General features: G+C 39.9%; 1 protein-coding gene across 1 annotated transcript in view; it reads left to right on the plus strand.

The window, feature by feature from the left end:
• Window positions 1–18,985, plus strand: part of Entpd1 (ectonucleoside triphosphate diphosphohydrolase 1) — a 102,224-nt gene extending 83,239 nt beyond the window's left edge. Inside the window, exons 9-10 of the mRNA XM_047553154.1 lie at window positions 10,157–10,292; window positions 12,364–18,985. Coding sequence (XP_047409110.1) covers window positions 10,157–10,292; window positions 12,364–12,431 — 204 coding nt within the window. The 3' untranslated portion in view covers window positions 12,432–18,985. The remainder of the gene's footprint in view (window positions 1–10,156; window positions 10,293–12,363) is intronic.
• The last annotated feature ends 1,485 nt before the right edge of the window (window positions 18,986–20,470 follow it).

Genomic DNA, 20,470 nt, shown 5'->3' on the forward strand with positions numbered 1-20,470 from the left:
CTGAGCCGCCACCTGGAGCCCCGTACAATAGCTCCGATACCCAGAGACCCGCCACACACCTCCTCCTCCAGACAGCGGCCCAGTTTCCGACGCAGTCACTAGGAGTCCAAGCAACTCACTTCGCGTCTACTCCTCCCGCCAACCGCCCCGTAGCCCTAGGCAGTCACTCCAAGCCCAAGTGTCCCGCCCTGTTCCTCCTCCTCCTCCTCGGGGTAGCCCCCCGGGTGTTCAGGAGCGGTGGCTCCGAGACCAAGCGACCCACCACGCTCCTCCTCCAGGCAGGCCACCGGTGTTCAGGAGCAGTCGCTTTGAGTGCAATCAACTCACCACTCGCCTCCTCCTCTGGCAACCACCAGTTGTTCACCCCCAGGTGTTCAGAAGTGGTTGTTCTGAGTCCAAACAGCTCGTGATTCAGCTCCTCCTCTGGCAACCACCTGTGGCTCTGATGCAGTCACTCCTAGACCAAGCGACCCGCCGCGCTTCTCCTCTTCCTCCGGGCAACCCCCCGGTGTTCATAAGTGATCGTTCTGCATCCAAACAGCTCGCCACGCAGCTCCTCCTCAGGCAGCCGCCCGGAGCCCCAGTGGTTGCTCCGAGTCCAAGCGCTGTGCTGAGCCGCCTCCTCTACGATGATCCCAGTTGTCCGTGTTTACCGCTCCAGCGGGGGGAGGGGCGTCTCGCCGAGCAACTCTACTTCACAAAGTTCCCTGCTTTCTGGGGCTACCACCCCATCCGGGACGCCTCCCCAACGGGAGAGACTCACCCGGCGGCCTTGAGCTGGTCCCAAGTCTCTCACTATCTCCTCTTTTGAATCCTGCGTCCTGGAGCAACATGAAATGCAGCCGCCCTCTAGGCCGCCATCTTGAAACTCCCCACATTTAGTGATTCTTAATTTTACTTCTTGTGCTTTAGGAGTCCTGTTAAGGAAGTCAGGTCCTAAGCTGATATGATGAAGATTTGGGCCTACTTTTTCTTCTATTAGGCACAGGGTCTGTGTTTTAGTGCCTAAGTCTTTGATCTGCTTTGAGTTAATTTTTGTGCAGGGTGAGAGATAGCAGTTTAATTTTATTTTGTTACATGTGAATTGTTACATGTGAATTTCCAGTTTTCCCAGCACCATTTGTTGAATAGGCTATCTTTTCTCCAACATGTTTCTGGCACCTTCGTCTAGTATGAGATAATCGTATTTATGTAGGTTTGTCTCCGTGTCTTCTATTTTGTACCATTGGTCTACATGTCTATTTTGGTGCCAATATCATGCTGTTTTTGTTACTATTGCTCTGTAATATAATTTGAGGTCTGGTAGTATGTTGCCTCCTGCTTCAGTCTTCTTGCTAAGGATTGCCTTCGCTATTCTGGGTCTCATTTCTCCAAATGAATTTCATGATTGCTTTTTCTATTTCTATGAAGAATGTCATTGGGATTTTAATAGGAATTGCATTGAATCTGTATAACACTTTTGGTAGTATGGCCATTTTGACAATATCAATTCTGCCAATCCAAGAGTGTGGGAGATTTTTCCATCTTCTAAGGTCATCTTTAATTTCCTCCTTTAGTGTTCTGTAGTTTTCATTGTAGAGATCTTTCACCTCTTTTGTTAGATTGATTCTCAAATATTTTATTTTTATTGAAGCTATGGTGAATGGGGTAGTTTTCCTAATTCTCTTGCAGTGGTTTCATCACTTATGTATAGAAATGCATATGATTTATGGGTATTGATTTTATATTCTGCTACCTTGCCAAATTCATTTATGAGTTCTAGGCGTTTTCTGGTGGAATTTTTCGGATCTTCTAAATCATGTCGTTGGCAAATAGTGATAGTTTGAGTCCTTCTTTTCCTATTTGTATCCCTTTAATTTCTTTGGTCTAATTACTCTGGCTAAAGTTTCAAGGACAATGTTGAATAGAAGTGGTGAAAGAGGGCATCCCTTTCTTGTTCCAGTTTTTAGGAGGAGTACTTTAAATTTTTCTCCATTTAGAATGAGATTGGCCATGGGCTGAGCATAGATAGCTTATACAATGTTGAGGTATGTTCCTATTACCCCTAGTTTTTCTAGTGTTTTGAACATGAAGAGGTACTGTATTTTGTCAAATTCTTTCTCTGCCTCTATGGACATAATCATATGATTCTTGTCTTTAAGTCTATGATGTGATGTATTACGTTTATTGATTTCCATATGTTGAAACAACATTGCATTCCAGGGATGAACCCCACTTGATCATGGTGCACTCTCTTTTTAATATATTTTGTATGCGATTTGCCAGAATTTTATTGAGAATTTTTGCATCTATGTTCATGAGGGATATTGGTCTGAAGTTTTCTTTCCTTGATGTGTCTTTGTCTGGTTTTGGTATAAGGGTGATACTAGCCTCTCATACAATGAGTTTGGAAGGGATCTCTCCTTTTCTAGTTCATGGAATAATTTGAGGGGTACTGGTGTTAATTCTTCTTTGAAGGTCTTGTAGAACTCAGCTGAGAATCTCTGGTCCTGGGCTTTTCCTGGCTGGTAGGTTTTTGATGGCATCTTCTATTTATTTGCTTGAAATTAATTTGTTTAAATTTTGAATGTCCTCTTGAATCAGTTTGGGTAGATCATATGTCTCCATAAATTTGTCATTGTCGTCAATATTTTCTATTTTATTGGAGCATAAATTTTCAAAATAGTTTCTAATATCTTCTGTATGTCAGTAGTATCCATTGTGGTATTTACTTTTTCATTATGAATTTTAGTAATTTGAGTTTTCTCTCTTTCTCTTTGTTAGTGTGGCTAAGGGTTTATTGATTTTATTTATTTTTTCAAAGAACCAACTTTTCATTTTATCAATTTTTTGAATTTTTTTTTGTTTCAATTTCATTGATTTCAGCTCTGGATTTTAATTATTTCCTATCTTCTGCTGCTTTGGATGTTGATTTGTTCTTCTTTTTCTAGGGCTTTGAGATGTAATGTTAGGTCATTTATTTGTTGAATTTTTATTCTTTTAATGTGTAAGCCCAATGCAATGAACTTTCCTCTTAGCACTGCCTTCCTTGCATCCTAGAGATTTAGATATGTTGTATCAGTATTCTCATTTACCTCTAAGTATATTTTTATTTCCTCCTTGACTTCTTCTTTTATCCGTTCATCATTCAATAACATGCTACTTAGTCTTCAGGTATTGGAGTAGCTTCTATTTATTATTTTATCATTGATTTCTAATTTAATTTCATTATGAATAGAATGCAGGATAGGATTTCTATTTTTTTTGTATTTTTTGAGAGTTGCTTTGTGGCATAACATATGGTCTATTTTAGAGAAGGATCCATGTGCTGCTGAGAAGAAAGTGTATTTGCTTGATGATGGATGAAACATGTCTGTTAAGTCTAAATCATTGATTATCTCATTTAATTCAATAGTTTGTTTAGTTTTTGTTTGGAAGATCTGTCTTCCAGTGGTGAGAGAGGTGTGTTAAAGTCACTCAGTATTACTGTGTTGTGGTCTATTTGCATCTTGGAATTGAGAAGGGTTTGTCTGATGTACGTAGATGCTGCATTGTTTGGGGCATATATATTTTCGATTATTATATCTTGTTGTATATGATTCCGTTACGCAATATGAAATGTCCTTCTTCATCCCTTCTAACTTTGATTTGAAGTCCACTTTGTCTGATATGAGAATGGAAAGCCCTGCTTGTTTACACAGTCCATGTAAGTGATATTTTTTTTTCCCAACCTTTCCCCTTCAGTCTGTGGATGTCTTTTCCTAGGTAAGTCTCTTGAAGACAGCATATTATTGGGTCTTTTTTTAAAAATCCAGTCTGTCAGTCTATGTCTTTTGATTGATGAGCTTAGGTCATTAACAATTCAGGGTTATTATTGAGATATTATTTGTATTCCTGGTCATTTTGGTTTAAAACTTGACTTAGTTTCTCCTTTGATTGACCTTTCTTTTAGTGTAGTTCCTCCCTTTGCTGGTTTTCCTTGTTTTTTTTAATTCCCTCCTCATGGAATATTTTGCTGAGAATGTTCTGTAGTGCAGGCTTTCTAGTTGTGAATTCTTTTAACTTTTGTTTATCATGGAAGATTTTTATCTCTTCAAATCTGAAGCTTAATTTTGCTGGATATAAAATTCTCGGTTGGCATCCATTTTCTTTCAGAGCTTGATATATGTTATTCCAGGATCTCCTGGCATTGAGGGTCTAGTTGAGAAATCAGCTGAGATCCAAATTGGTTTCCCCCTATATGTAATTTGATTTTTTTTCTCTCACAGCCTTTAAAATTCTATTCTTATTCTATATGTCTGTCATTCTCATTATAATGTGTCTTGGTGTGGATCTGCTGTAATTTTGTATGTTTGGGGTCCTGTATGCCTCTTGTACTTGATTTTCCATTTCATTCTTTAGATTTGGGAAGTTTTCTGATATTATATAATTGAAAAGATTGTGCATTCTTTGGTTTGTATCTCCATGCCTTCATCTATTCCAATAAATCTTAAATTTGGTCTTTTCATGTTGTCCCATATTTCTTTTTTTTTTATTGTAAACAAATGGGATACATGATGTTTCTCTGTTTGTACATGGCATAAAGGCATACCATTTGTGTAATCATAAATTTACATAGGGTAATGTTGTTTGATTCATTCTGTTATTTTTTCCCTTCCCCCCCACCCCCCACCCCTCTTTTCCCTCTATACAGTCCTTCCTTCCTCCATTCTTGCCCCCCTCCCTAACCCTAACTCTAACCCTAACGCTAACCCCTCCCACCCCCCCCATTATGTGTCATCATCCACTTATTAGCGATATCATTCGTCCATTGGATTTTTGAGATTGGCTTATCTCACTTAGCATGATATTCTCCAATTTCATCCATTTGCCTGCAGATGCCATAATTTTATCATTCTTTATGGCTGAGTAATATTCCATTATATATATATACCACAGTTTCTTTATCCATTCATCAATTGAAGGACATCTAGGTTGGTTCCACAATCTGGCTATTGTGAACTGAGCAGCTATGAACATTGATGTGGCTGTATCTCTGTAATATGCTGATTTTAAGTCCTTTGGGTATAAGCCAAGGAGTGGGATAGCTGGGTCAAATGGTGGTTCCATTCCAAGTTTTCTAAGGAGTCTCCACACTGCTTTCCAGAGTGGCTGCACTAATTTGCAGCCCCACCAGCAATGTATGAGTGTACCTTTCTCCCCACATCCTCGCCAACACCTGTTGTTGCTTGTGTTCTTGATAATCACCATTCTAATTGGGGTGAGATGGAATCTTAGGGTGGTTTTGATTTGCATTTCTCTTATTACTAGAGATGTTGAACATTTTTCCATATGTTTGTTGATTGCTTGTAGATCTTCTTCTGTGAAGTGTCTATTCATTTCCTTATCCCATTTGTCGATTGGATTATTTGCATTCTTGGTGTAGAGTTTTTTGAGTTCTTTATAGATTCTGGAGATTAGTGCTCTATCTGAAGTATGATTGGCAAATATTTTCTCCCACTCTGTAGGCTCTTTCTTCGCATTGCTGATAGTTTACTTTGCTGAGAGAAAGCTTTTTAGTTTGAATCTATCCCAGTTATTAATTCTTGCTTTTATTTCTTGTGCTATGGGAGTCCTGTTGAGAAAGTCTGGTCCTAAGCTGACAAGTTGAAGCTCTGGACCTACTTTTTCTTCTATAAGATGCAAGGTCTCTGGTCTGATTCCGAGATCCTTAATCCATTTTGAGTTTAGTTTCGTGCATGGTGAGAGATATGGGTTTAGTTTCATTCTGTTGCATATGGATTTTGTCCCATATTTCTTGGAAATTCTGTTCATGGTTTCTTACCATCTTCTCTGTGTGTCAACTTTATTTTCAAGAGTATATATTTGTCTTCATTGTCTGAGGTTCTGTCTTCCAAGTGGTCTAGTCTGCTGGTGATACTTTCCATTAACTTTTTAATTTGATTATTGTTTCCTTCATTTTGAGGATTTCTGTTTGATTCCTTTTTTATAATCTCTGCCTCTTTATTGAAGTGATTTTTCACTTCCTGTATTTTCTCTCCAATACCATCCTTTATTTCAAAGATCAGTCTAACTATATATTTTCCAAACTCCTTCTCTGACATTTCTTCTACTGTGTTTTCTCTCGATTCTATTGTTGGAACATCTTGTTTGTTTGAGGCACTTCATTCCCTTGTTTTTTTATGTTGTTTGTGGGTCTTCTCATCTGCCAGTATGGAGCTGAGGCAGTACAGATTCTACCCTGTAGTCTTTTAGTGTCCCTGAAGGCTTCCAGTTCCTCACCTTTAAGGGGGAGACCAATATTAACAGTACCCAAAGCAAATGATATACCACCTTAAACCAAATAACTCCTCTTAAGGCTTCTAAAGTTTTGTCACAATAGATGAAATGAAGTGTTCAATTATTGTCTACAACATAAACATTAAGTTTGCTAAAAGGGTTTACTGTTTTAAATGATGGACAGTGAGGGAACAGAAATAGTGTAAGATGTGATGTTTATGAGGGAGAGGGAGAGAAGATAAAGGTAAAATTTTATAATAAGAGTGAGGGAGGATTTAACAGAGGATGGCTGATAGTATGAGAGAAGTGAGACAGATAATCTAGGGAGATAGGGAGGTGAGAAAAAAATATGTACAGATTTTAAAAAATAAATAAAAATGTAGAAATATACAACAAAACTGTCATATACTATTCAGACATCCCATACCTCTACCAATTAATGTATGAAAAATATTTGGATTCAAAGATGGTAGAGATGTGAGATAGAAGGCAAAAAAGAAAAAAAAAAAAGAGGAAAGTCTCAGTGGAAAACTGAATGACTGCTTCCCTTGGCTTTCAGTAATGTTCACAGCTATAGGTGGGGTCTTCTGAAGTTTGATGTTAGCTCCAGTCCAGTGGGTGCTGAACCAGTTGGGTGGGTGAGCTGATAGCAAGATGCCCTCACACCCTCTTACAGTCTTCCCACCTGTTGTAGCTGGCCCCATCTGTTTCATCCCTATACACTTCAGGACTCACTGAGCTGGAGAGAGCCCAGTTCTCCAGTTCCTTCAACTTGTGCTCTCCCCCAGGGAACTTTCCCTAGTCTCTGGCTTTCCACAGGCTTGCCAGACCCAGACTGGCCCATGCAAACTAAGCTGCAATCTGATGGACCTGGGCTTCAGCTTCCCCAGACCCTGTCTTGCTGCAGTCCCAATACCTCAGTGCCCTTTCAACTTGAAGAGAGACCACCAGGCATGTGCTCACACAAAGGGATGACCCTGCAAAGAGGCAGCCAGATGGCAGCTACTACCATACCAAGCAGAAAGACCTCAGGTGCAACCAGACCTGCAGGTTCCCCAATGTATCTCCTAGGCCCTGGCTTGAGTCCCCAGACCAAGGTGGCAAACCTGCAGGCCCTGATTGTTGCCCCAAAATGGCAGCAGTCATGTGTAACCAAACCTGTGGGTACTGTGTCAATAGACTTCCAGGCAACAGCAGGCAGCAGGTGATCTGCTGGTGGTCTGCAGGTGGACAATTGGGTGGTGGACATTGGGCAGTGGTCAATGGGTAGGTGAAAGGCGGGTGATGGTCAGGCAAGACATGGGCAGATGGGGAAATGGCAGATGATAGGTGGCAGTCAGTGAGCAATCTGCACTCAAAAAGTAGACCATTTGCTGGTAGACAGCGGTGATTACAGTGGATGAATGGGGTAAACAGCAGGGGATCAGTGAGCAGGTAGGACTCACAGAGAAACAGGATTTCCTCTACTTGAATCCCTAGTTATGGAGCGACAAGGAAGGCAGCCTCCCCCAAGTCCACCATTGTTTCCTTTTTAATGTTGGTGGCTTCCTTTGCTATGCAGAAGATTCTTTGAGATAATCCTATTAGTCTATTTTTACTTTTGTCCAAGTTTTTGCGGCCTTATCCAAAAAGTCTTTGCCTACACCAATGTCTTGAAGTACGTCCCATATGTTTTACCTAGTTATTTCATAGTTTCAGGTCTTACATTAGATCTTTGATCCATTTCGAATTGATTTTTCCAAGTGGTGAGAGCTAGAAACCTAGTTTCATTCTTCTGCATATGCATACCCGGCACCATGCAGTTTGGGCTACTGTAGCTTTGTATAGTTATATTTTGAAGTGAGGTATTGTGAGGACTTCAACTTTTTGTTGTTGTTGGTAGTGGTAGTTTGTTTTTCTCATTATTGCTTGGCTATTCTATATATGGGGGGGCGAATTCCATATGAATTTCAAGGGTTTTTTTTTTCATATTTCTGTAATGATGACCCTTAGTTTTTGGATGGGGATGGCATTGAATCTGTAGTTATTTTAGGTAATATTTTATATTAACATATATATTTTAACAATATTAATTCTTCCCATCCATGCACATAGTCTGTTTTACATTTCTGATTGTCTTCTTGCATTTCTTTCATTAATATTTTCTTATCTTAACCAACTTCCTTGGTTAAATTTATTCCTATGGTATTTTATTATTTTTTGAAAGTTCTTCTGAATGACATTTCTCTCTTTATTTCTTTTTCGCCAAATTCATTGTTGGAATATAAAATGCTACTGTTATTTATATGCTGATTTTGTGTTCTGTAACATTAAATTTGTTAAATTAAATTTGTTCTGTTACTTCATTTATTAGTTCTGACAGACTTTTAATGGAGTAGTTTTGCTGTGCAGAAAATCATGTCTGCAAACAGGGATAATTTGATTTATTACTTTGCAATTTGTATGCTAATTATTTATCTCTCTTCTCTACTTGTTCTTGCTAAGGATTCCAGTACTACTTAGAGTATTAGTGCTAAAAATGAACATCCTTGTCTTTCTCCAGATCTTAGAAGGAAATGCTTTCAATCATTTCCCATGCAGTATGATGTTGGCCATGGGCTTGTCTTAAATAACATTTATTGTTTTGGGATTCCTTCTGTACCTAATTTGTTGAGAATTTTTATCATGAAGGGAAATTGAATTTTATAGAATGCTTTTTCCGCATCTTTGGAAACCCCAATCAGAAGATAGGATTTACACATGACATGTTTTTTAGGAGGTGCAAGAAATTTGGGAAAAGACAGGGAAGAGAGGTACTACTTATAAAATATTTGGCATGTTTCTGAGTACATGATATACATTTAAAACGCTCATTCTTTCTCTGTCTGTGGTTTCCAGGAGGGAATGCAAACAGAATTTTATGCTGACCAAGAGATGTCCTAACCTGTTGTCCTCTAATTAAGGCAGGAAGGAGAGAGCAGACTGTGGGTCTGGTTATATAGTCACAACAGCTAGATGGATAAGGGCAAAGAGTGGCAGGAAGCTCTTAATATCTTCATAGAGAGTGGGATTGAAAAGCAAGGACTCAACAAGATGAGTGAGAGCTCTATGTGAATCAGATGTGTTTAAAAAGATTCAATAAGGAGAGAATAAGGTAAGATGCTGGCACAGGCTCCAAGAGGATGCTGACACTGTCAGTTCAGGGTCTAAGCTGAGTGGTGAAGGATTTTTGGACATTCTTATCTTGTTCTATCTTTTTTTTTTTTAACTCAGGGGCACTTAATCACTGAGCCACATTCCCAGTCCCTTTCTGTATTTTATTTGAGACAGGGTCTCACTGAGTTCCTTAGGGCCTCCATAAGTTGCTGAGGCTGGCTTTCAACTCCCAATCCTCCTGCCTCAGCCTCCTAAACCGTTAGGATTAAAGGCGTGTGCCATTGCACACACCTGTATGTTATTGTCTTAAGATGCTTACAGGGGCACTGAGCACAAGCCTCTGCTCAGGAGCATATAGGACACTCCAATTAAACAAAGGTTAATGGATTTCTTATGTGCAATATTTTATACAGATATTAATATGCTAATGTGACTGCAAAACTCCAGATTATGGGAAAAGGAAAAGATACTGAAATTAACTCTTTCTGATCCTCCTAGATCACAGAAACTGCTATTTTTCTGGAGCATCTATTAATATTATACGTAACCCTATGGAGGAATAGAAAGCCTCCTTAAAAAGACTAAACTAAACATTTCTGCACCTACTAAAGGAGAGCAGCACCAATCCCAAAGCCACTGGGAGATCCTAGCCTCAGGCTCACATGGGTTGGGACTTTCTCCTTGCTCCATCAATTCTAGTAATAAGGAAGAGAGACATGGATAGGTGACATTGGACAACATATCTATTTTGCTTCATTTCTAGGTGAAGACATCTTTTCCTGGAATAAAGGAGAAGTATCTGAGTGAATACTGCTTTTCTGGTACATACATCCTCTCCCTCCTTCTGCATGGTTATCATTTCACGAGCAATTCCTGGGAAACATTCATTCATGGGCAAGGTAATTTGGCTATGTGTTGGTTATGGCTATGTGTTGGATCCAGGGGAAGTTGGGTGTTAGCTACTAAAGAAGCTTTGGCCTTGAAAATGGAGGGAGTCAACCTGATTTGTTTTGACCTGATGTTCTGTTCTGCCATTTCACCTCTAACACAGCTGCCGTACTGGGTCAAGTCCTGCTGGGAATATCAACCACATATGGGCATCTCCCTAATGAACTCCACCTCAACTTCTCAGTTGTACCTGTCTGCCCACAGAACAGTGACTAATTCACATAAAACAAAAAATGAGAGGATAATGTGACAGCATTTTAGGAGTCACAGTGATTGTGTGTGCTAACTTAAAAATCCCTTCCTTTCCACAAACCTGGAAAGGATGATCATGGTTTCTTGTAGGAACGGAGGCCTTGTTGGTTGGTGCTTCAGTGCTGACCATTCTGAAAGCTCTGTGTGAGGAAGGGGACTGAGAGGCTGGGAATGGGGCTGTTGCTTAGAAGCCAGGCTTAGCCTGAGCCTTAAGGCAACCTCACTGCTGTGCTTTGCCATAGCGCCACCTGCAGGTAATCAGGAGTAGAGAAACACTGACCTCAGCTGTGTGTAGTGCTTGATGAAAAATACCAAGAGCAGTGTTGCTGGAGGTTTTAAACACCTGTCCACTAAGGGAAAACACATTTCACCCCACTTTAAAATACAGTGATTTCACGCAAACCAAAGCATTAAAGCAGAGGCTGTAGCAGCTCCAAAGACACTAGTATGAGTATACTCTTTTCAGTATGAACCTTGCTAATTCAAACTCAGAACTTTTCCTTAATTTAATATCCCAGACTTCCTTCCATCCCATCACAGTCTATTTGGTTTGTCTGGAAACTAGTTAACATTTTTGAGTGACACACAGGACAGCCCTGATTTATATTATTAGAACTTCACTGCATGATCTGGTGTTTCTAAAGCCTGGGTGATAACTCCTCTAACTCTAGAGCGTTCCTTGACACATGCAGTCAGATGAGGTTTCCATTCCCCACAGGGAAGTGGATGTTTTACAAATTATTAATTCCCAATATTAGTAAGGGTTTTGGGGAGAAGGGACCCATGCTCTTATGACAATATGTGCTAAAAGCCTTAAAAATGGGCACATCATGGAGTCCAACTACTCCATTTTTAGGATTTAGAAATGATTGGGTAAGGTGAGTAAGACTGTGTAAGGCAGTTTGTGCTAGGGACGATGATGTATGTCGATGATGTATGTAGGGACGATGATGGTATCTTAAATGAATTATTCTACATAAAATTTAACTCCCCTTCTTTGTAATTAAAAAATTCTCAGAGAGAACTGGAATACTATGCCACAAAATGTGTAGCGATTTCTGAGTGGTGAAGTGTGGGTGGTTTAATTTTCTTCTTTCCTTCTACCTGTATCTCCTGCACTTATACTGGGGCCATGCACAACTGATGTAATAAAAACATTTCCACAATTAATATTCAAAGCTCCCCTATATTCCAATAAGTTCTGAGCTGACTGGATATTATTCCTAGGCATACAAGAGGATCAGAACATGTTTTATCATTGAATCCTTTCTCATGCTTGGTGAGGTTGATTTACTGGGATTAGTCCAGTTTTTCCCTAAGTGAATCATGTACAAGGTCTGGTTATTAGCAGATGTTTCCTGGCTTGACAAAGGTTGTAAAAGGCCAGAGACATTCATTATTTCCCCACTCTTTTGCCTGCTTCCTCTCATCTCCCCTTGTCCCTCTTCTCCAGCCCATACATTCATATAAGCTGGAGAATAAGAATGCCAAGTTCCAAAAGTCTGTTGGAATTAAGTTCTTCCAGTCAGGAGAATTGGTCAGTCATGTATCAACGTCCTTTCTGAACTATGGGGCTACAGTAGTGAGGCTCCAAATCCTTTACTTCTACTTTCCCCAGAACCATATTCCCAATAGAACATAAAATCAATCCATTTAGAAAATTACATGGGATGCTGTCAATCTGTTGCTGCAGTGTCCTGGATGGGGTTGGAAGAAACTTATAAAGTATCTCCTTGGACAATAAACAACATATTTTTCCCACTGTTGCAGATCCAGGGCGCCAGCGCCGGGTGGACATTGGGCTACATGCTGAACCTGACCAACATGATCCCAGCTGAGCAGCCATTCTCTCCACCTCTCTCCCACTCCACATACGTATTCCTTATGGTCCTCTTCTCCCTCATCTTAGCTGCCTTGATCATCACAGCCTTGTTTTTCTTTAAGAAACCTTCATATTTCTGGAAAGAAATGGTATAGCAGCAGAACCTGAAATCTGCTTGGTGGACTCAGAAAAAAACTTCCCCTAGGAGAACTTTCCTCCATGCAGCCGTGTACGATGTACAACATCCTCCTTCAGTGCTTGCCAGGGTGAGTCTTGACCAGCATGATGCTTCCTTGGCTTTTGCTGAGGCATTTCCTTGGGAGCTATTCACCACCCTCTGCCTCGAGAACCTTCCGACAGATGCCATCTTTTGTGAGTCTTTCCCACCTACCCCATTCCTCCTTTGTACTGTGTGCTTGTGCAGGTCTTTAAGACCTGCCACCTTTCATGATTTGTGCTTTATGAAAGAACAATATTGACTCTGTCTGGGAGAACTGAGAGTCCTGAGTCCTGTGCTGGGCAGTGGAGTGGCTAAAAGAAGACTCTCAGGAACTGGTTCAGTCATATTTTTTAAGGATCCCTGTTTCCCTGCTGCTTCCCAATCATTAAGAAAGCCATATGGTGCCTTTGGGGAGAGCAGACATTTATCCCATTCTCAGTCTGCCCCTTGGATCAGGTGAATTTTCTAAAATAAGCAAATATGTGCTAAGACCAAAGAGTTTTTCAAGGGAATCTGTGTGCCCATGCAGTTAATAAAATTCTCAATCCCCAATCCACTTGACATAGGGATGTGAATTTGTCACATATTCTTGGATGATGTCAAATGCTACCAAGGGGAATGCTCACACAAGAGATTTTTAAAAAGCAGATACACATATAGGCATTCATGTATCAAGGCAAACTATGAGGTAGTGTACACATGCTAGGAAGAAAAATGCAGTTACAACTCAGTGTCAGAAAAGTGCACCCTCCAATGCATCTTTTGGAGTTTTGTGATCACTATGTTAAAATACATATAGCGTAAAGTTCACCATCTTAACACTCAGTTTAGCGCAGTTTAGTGGCATTCAGAACATTTACAATGTTGTGCAATTACCACCATTATTAGTTAAATAACATTTCATCACCAAGAAGTTGCAGAGACAAGACCATCCCTGGGTAGACTCAAACCACACACCCCTCAGCCAGCAGCTCAATGTGTTAACCAACTGCACCACAAAGAGGACTGGTGGAACATTAAAGGTGGGCCAATTGTTATTGTCTAGAGGTCTCATTTTGAGATAGGGTGGTATCAGAATGGAGTGGCATGCTTTTGCCCTGTCAAAGTATTTACATATCAAAATGTACCAGGAACCCCGCAGAAAGTGTTGTTACCACCTGTCTCCCAAATTTGGGCTTCATGTACTTATTCCACGGAGTATTTTGTGAAAGATGTAGCTATGGGCCTTATCGTGGAGACATGAAGAGACCCCGTGCCTCTTTCCTTTAAGGATTGTTGAGTGGGACTGAGTGGTGATGTCTTAGTCTCATCTATTACCAAACTAACTGCCCATCTCTTGATCTGGGGACTGACTGTTGAGCTGATGCGGGAAGAAAGGCTCTCCCAGAAACAAGAAGCAAACTGTCCCTAAATCTTTTGAATTAATCATTGGGACATTTTTATAACAAGCAAATATAAATTTAATAAAACTGTGGACAGGAACCTTTCTTTTCTGTCACTCACAATTAAAGTTACTGAACCTTGATTAGGAATCAGGGACCCAACTGGAACAAGTTCAAACTCTTTCCAGTGGCAGTTGCCTCTATTATCATGGCTGCTACTGACTGAATTTCTGGTGTACTGTGTTCTGTGCCCAAAGGCATTATCTTCATTTTCTCATTTCATTCTCACAGCGACCCAAGGAAGGTTGGTATTGACTCTCCTAATGCCCACAGTGGCGCTTAAGCTCAAACTCACATCCACTGCCCAGGTCTATTGCTTTTTCTTCTCTAAATACTTACCCTCAGCGAGTTAGAATTAGAATTTACAAGTTTCCTTCAGACAACACAAATCTTATTCCGTTTCTGTTTTGTTGCCAAAAACGAAACAAAACACCTCTTAGGTCTTTGGTAGCCAAATTCCACTTGTACAAGTAAAATTATGGAGATAACCTGACAATTAGCAGGTACAATCTAATCTTAATTCTATTCAAGGAAAAGTTTGTTTATTTTGTTGTTGTTGTTGTTGTTTTTGAGGTAGATCCAAGATTTGCTGTGGGCCATTCTGGGTGGATCTGACCAAATAAATGGATCCCTTTCAACTAATTTTAATATTGGATTGGCCACTGGTTATAATTGATTACAATTTTTCTCTGGACTTTCACCCGGGACTCAAAACTTGGTTCTATGAAACCTGCTGCTTTATAATGTGAGAATTTTTTTCTATGAACCCACAGTGGAATGAAATAAGCATAAGTGGTTTCCTATGTAGAGAAAAAATGAAGCTACTTAATTAGGCTGTGTGTGTGTATTTCAGAGGAGTCAGGGGGAGGGGGCCAGGCGAAATGTTCCAACTATTATAATTCTTAAATTGGTAATAAATATGCTCAGTATATACATAACCAGTGGTTACCAAGTTGGTCAGTGTATGACTAACAACACACTTAGAGATAAAAAGACAGTTAATGCCAGGCCTCATATTGCATGCCTCTCATCTGTGTGGCTCAGGAGGCTGAGGCAGGAGGATTTTGAGTCCAAGGCCAGCCTTAGCAACTTAGCGAGGCCCTAAGCAACTTTGCAAGACCCTGACTCTAAATAAAATATGAAAAAAGGGCTGGGGAGGTTTCTCAGTAGATAAGCACCCCTGGATTCAATCCTTGGCACCAAATTAAGTAAAACCCTCATCTTTCTATAGCTGTGGTTATATAGGTATAGGTGCTATACCGTTCTTACTATTATATTTATTATAAGCAAAGGTTTGTATTATTATTAAATGAGCTTTTAAGATCTTAGCTGAGAATTTTACTTTATTCCTAATGTTTCTCTGCTATCCTATGAACACAGAGATGCATGTTATTTGGTCTACCATGCCTGATGAGTAATCTTGGGAAAATTTCACCTGGATTTAAAGATAACACGAGATAATTCACAATGCTTGCATTTCTCAAAATGTAATATGAATGTCAAAATAAACATCAGTTTTTTAATAGCCCACAGAACAGCTTTCACATTATAGGCAAATTACTATTAAAATTTATTCCCATTTGTTCTCAATAAGCTGAATTTCACCCAAATTGGTCTGGCCCCTCTGATTCAAATTTTGGTATATTTTATCTTGTTAGAGCATGCTAGTTGCTCATAATTAGCTAAACTCACTAACCATATGATTCTTTCAGTTGGCATTAGGTTTGATTTTTCATCACAAGCTCACAGTTTTCATGTTTAGGGGTCTGCAAGTCAGCTGAGAAGCTCTACTCCCGTTGGTGAGTCTGGATCAGGCCCATCACGTGTATCTCTTATTTTCCTTGCCCAGTGGCTTCTTGGGACACATTCCCATGATGAATGGAGAGGCTCATGAGAGTGAAAGAGTGAAACTAGGATGTCTCTTAAGGCCTCAGCCAGGACAGACCCCTTGTCACTTCCTCTACATCCCATTGACAAAATCAAGCCATTTGACCAAGCTCATTGTCAGCAGTCAGAGAAATGCTTGGAGGAATGGCAAAGTCGTGCAGCAAAGGACTGGACGATTAATTCTACACAGGAAAGGAGTGAGGCATTGGGTGCGATGATTCAATATGCCAGTGTCTCCTTTACTGAAATGTAGAGGTGGTTTCCTGTAATTTAGAAACCACTGAACTTGTGTAGGAATAGGCTCCTGCAAAGACCACTACTTCCCAGTCCGCTTCAGTCTGCAGCTTCTTTCTGCAGCCTTCCTCAGGATGCTCTCACAACTTTGGAGTTTTGGAATTAGACTTATCTTCTCAGCTGGTAGATTGCCTAAGAGACCATGTGTCTATTGATTTTTCTTACTTCACATGACAATATATGGCTAATTATCCAACTTTTATTTGCACTCGAGACTAACATAACTGAACACAGGGTTTGTTCACAGGCATAACTGGTAAGAGTCATTCCAGATTGTTTGTGGGATGAAGGCATTGCCATAGCTTTTGCATTTCTCTAAGTAGAGAAATTAATTTTCAAATTTAAATTGACACGATAATGGCATCACCCTCATCAGCAACAGAGTTGACTTTTGGTTTGTATATCCCTTTTGTATGTATGTTGAATAGCATGCATAGCACCAGAGACCATGGATGTGGCAATGGCAAGTGAGATATATTCATCTAATAAACCTCACCCTTATAGTGAAGTTCTATGAAGGGAGGGGAGGGGAGTCTTGGGAGCTCGGCAGGGGAGGGGGTATATTTGGGATGTCTTAAACTGAACTCTACCTTTACCCCCAACCCTGATCCTCCCCCTATATTTTATCACGATTAATGCCATCACTGCCTCATCTCACCAAGATCAGAATCAACTTCATCAATGGGAGGTGCCCATTCTGCCTTTGTAACATTTTCTATTTTGATCCCCGCTTCCAAACTCACTGTGCTGTCCTAGCAAAGATCTGTACTACGTTTCACCTGCACTCCTACCTCTTGCCTCCCATCTATTGTGGCTGGGTTAATCTCTGTAAAGAGGAGGTTGAATCCCATTGTTCCCCAACTGCAATCATTCCTGGCTTTCTAAGACCTGCAAAATATAGCCAAACTCACCAGCTTATGTTCCAGGTTTTCAACAATCCTGGCTGTCAGCTCTCTCAAGCTCACATCCATTTCACTCTTCTGATTTCCCTTATGTTCCAGCAAGCTGCACTGATTCTTCCCCAATGCTATTCGAGTTGTCATCTCAACTTGGAATACCCTTGTCCCACTATACCTTCAAAGCTCAGCTCTAATTCCACTCCTTTCACAAAGCCTTCTCCTAACCTCCAAGTCAGAATGCTTCTTGTGCTACCACAACACTGCCCTTGAGCCTCTGTTACAGAACTCGGACCATTCTGTCCAGCGTCTGGATTATGTTCCTTGGAGCAACATGTGTCACCTATTTCTTTCGGAAAAGTAAGAGTCAGGACTTATGATAATAGCCCTAGCAAACCTCCCTACCCACTACCAGGCCAACTCCAAACCATCTGTTCCCGATAGGCTGCTCAGTATCACTGTGTCTGCCTCACTGCCTTCATTTATGTTATCTCTTGACATGACCATCTCTCCCCTCCAGTCCTTAAGGACCGACTCAACTTTGGATTCCTCAATGAAGTTTTCTTTGATTATTCTAGCAACATGGAGATTCTCCTGCTTGGAATGTGCAGCACTTTGATTGTACATATTCTTAAGGTAGAATTTTAAGAATAAGAATGGACCTTAAAAGACCACGCTAACCAATGTTTAATGTGTATGCAAATCACTCAGGGGTCTTGTTAAAATAAAAACTGATTTCATTAATTAATTTCAATTGCTTAAAAATGATTGGGACCGAGGGTGAGAGCCAAGGCCCACATTTCAAACAATGCTCATACTGTTGTCCGTGGACCAGACTTTGGGTATCAAAGAAACAGACCACTTTACCATTCCAGGGAGTTTCTTTCACTGCCTCTCATCTGTACCTCACTACTGTCCTTCATAAGCAGTTTTTCCCACAATGGGCCAGCTCAAGGGCTCCTTGTAAAGCTCACCCCTCTTTCCCAACAGTCCAAGTGTTTCAGGTTTTCTGTGCCCCAGGAGATTCTTCCCTGCTTTGTCCCGTGTCCTGGGGAACCCACTGCCTTAGGCTCAGTGATGACCTGGTGTCCCTCAAGGTATTACTCCCAGCTCTCTTTGGCTGATCCCTTTGGCGTCCTACACCCTGCTCCCTGCCACTCATCCTTGGAGGCTGGTGACAAAGAGTTGGCAGGAATACATTATGCCAGTCCACATGCAATCTTTAAATGTTTTTTTAAAAGCCTAGCTGGTTTCTTCTTCTTCCTGTCTGTCTGTGGTAGATTTTTCCTTCTCAGGTCACTGTACTAGAGATGAAAGAGCTAGTCACTCTCAGAAATTTAGTTCTGCTCAGTCTTAACAAACTATGATTTTGTTCCTTAATCAGCTGATTAGAAGCTATATATACATGATAATTATTTGTAAAACGAGTAAAAAAATCATAAGGAAATTATTTTTTAATTTTATGGAATATTTTATTTTTAAATTTTAATGGACAAATATTATATATACTTATGGGATACAATGTGATGTTCTGATCTGCTTCTACACTGAAGAAAAATTCCATCAAATTAATTCATATAGTACCTCACCAACCATCAATTTTCTTTTGTGATGAGGACAAAAAATCTATTGCCTTATCAGCAAATTGATATTTACAGTTTGCAAGGAGAAATGCAATTCATGGTGCTGGGGATATAGCTCAGTGGGTAGAGTGCTTGCCTTGCAAGCCCAAGGCCTTGGGTTCAATCCCCAGCACCACAAAAAAAAAAAAAAAAGAAATGCAATTCATGATGTAATTAAGGATAGAGTCTCACCAAATCATATAGATTTCCAGTTTTGGAAAGGCAACAACTTTTTGTATTTCACCTTGTCAAATTCGTTAGGTATACTACACTCTATAGTTTCGAAGGAAAGACAACATGGATCACTACTTTTATAATATTACAAGCTGTGTTTAAAAATTATCTACTCAATGCTAATTCTGTCTTTGTTTTGGTAGTAAAACTATAATGCTCTTTCCTTCAGCCCTGCAATATACAAACATACCATAATTTTAATGAAAAGCTTAAAAATCAGACCTTTTGTGCTGTTCCATATCCATTGAATTTTTAGCTCTATAGGAGTCAACTGAAACATCTTGGGATACAATGAAGATGGGACTTCAGGTGAAGAATATGGCATCAATCTGCTCTGTGCCCTGCAGCTAAATCCGTTTGAAGAATGTATTCACTGACTTTCTTCTGGAAAAGCCACTCTATTGATAAAATGTAAACAAGTTGCTTTTTAAGTTTTTTTGTCAGAACTTTCAAATATTAAACAAAGGAGAATATTGTCCTTATCCATGTCCCTATTGTGGAGCTTCATGAATTATTCTCATTTTGCCAATCCTGTAAAAATCAGTGCTATGCATCATCTCAAATGGAACAAGATTAAAATTTCATGAAGATCACTGTTCTAAATGAAGAAATGAGTACCTATATTCTTTTACTGACAGTCGAATGGGGAAGGTGGGCAGACTCATTCCATGCTGCACCATTGTGAACTAGACAGGGAGTACAGGAATCTAGTCTAGTGGATGCACTTTACTGACCGAAAAGAATGGAAGTAGGAGATATTTTGTAGGTCCCTCTTCATCTTGCAGGGAGAACCAGGACCATGGCAGGTCTGTTTGCCTCCTTAAATGATGAAGTTAGAGAGAGTAACAGAATCATTTTGGTGTGAACAGCAAATCAGTGGGTCGTATTATATAAAGACAAAGAACATTTCTTTGATATTGAAGATGGACAAGGCTAATGAATTGCCCATGTAAAATTGCAACTTTTGCTTTTTGCATGAGCTTTCCTTATAAAACTCTACTGAAATATACATTTATGGGATGATTCAAGGTTTTAAATATTAAGGTTTCTTAGTGTTTATAGAAACTCTACTTTTTCAAATGATGTTTCTTTCTTACCCAAATTTCTAATATGCTATGTTACATAAGCCTATTCAAGCCTTTTATAAGAGGACTGGCTCTCAGATGCCTCGATTTTTCTCAGAGCACGATTTTTTGTTTTTGTTTTCCCCCCTCCTCCTGCCCCTTTTCCTTTTCTTGCTCCTCTTTCTCCTCCATCCTCCTTCTGCCCCTTGTCCTTCTCTTAACTTTTATTTTAGGTCTGTCCACTTGATTAGAATACCTTTGAGTAATTTTATTCCTGTATGTGGTAGCTGAAGAATTGAGGGAAGTAAGAAAAAAAGATAATTTATAACAAAAACTGAAATTGATTTTAAAGTTCTTCAATTCTGCATGGAATTAAACTTGGTTATAAGTTCAAAC

Source organism: Sciurus carolinensis, chromosome 5, assembly GCF_902686445.1.
Source record: "Sciurus carolinensis chromosome 5, mSciCar1.2, whole genome shotgun sequence".
Classification (NCBI taxonomy): domain Eukaryota; kingdom Metazoa; phylum Chordata; class Mammalia; order Rodentia; family Sciuridae; genus Sciurus; species Sciurus carolinensis.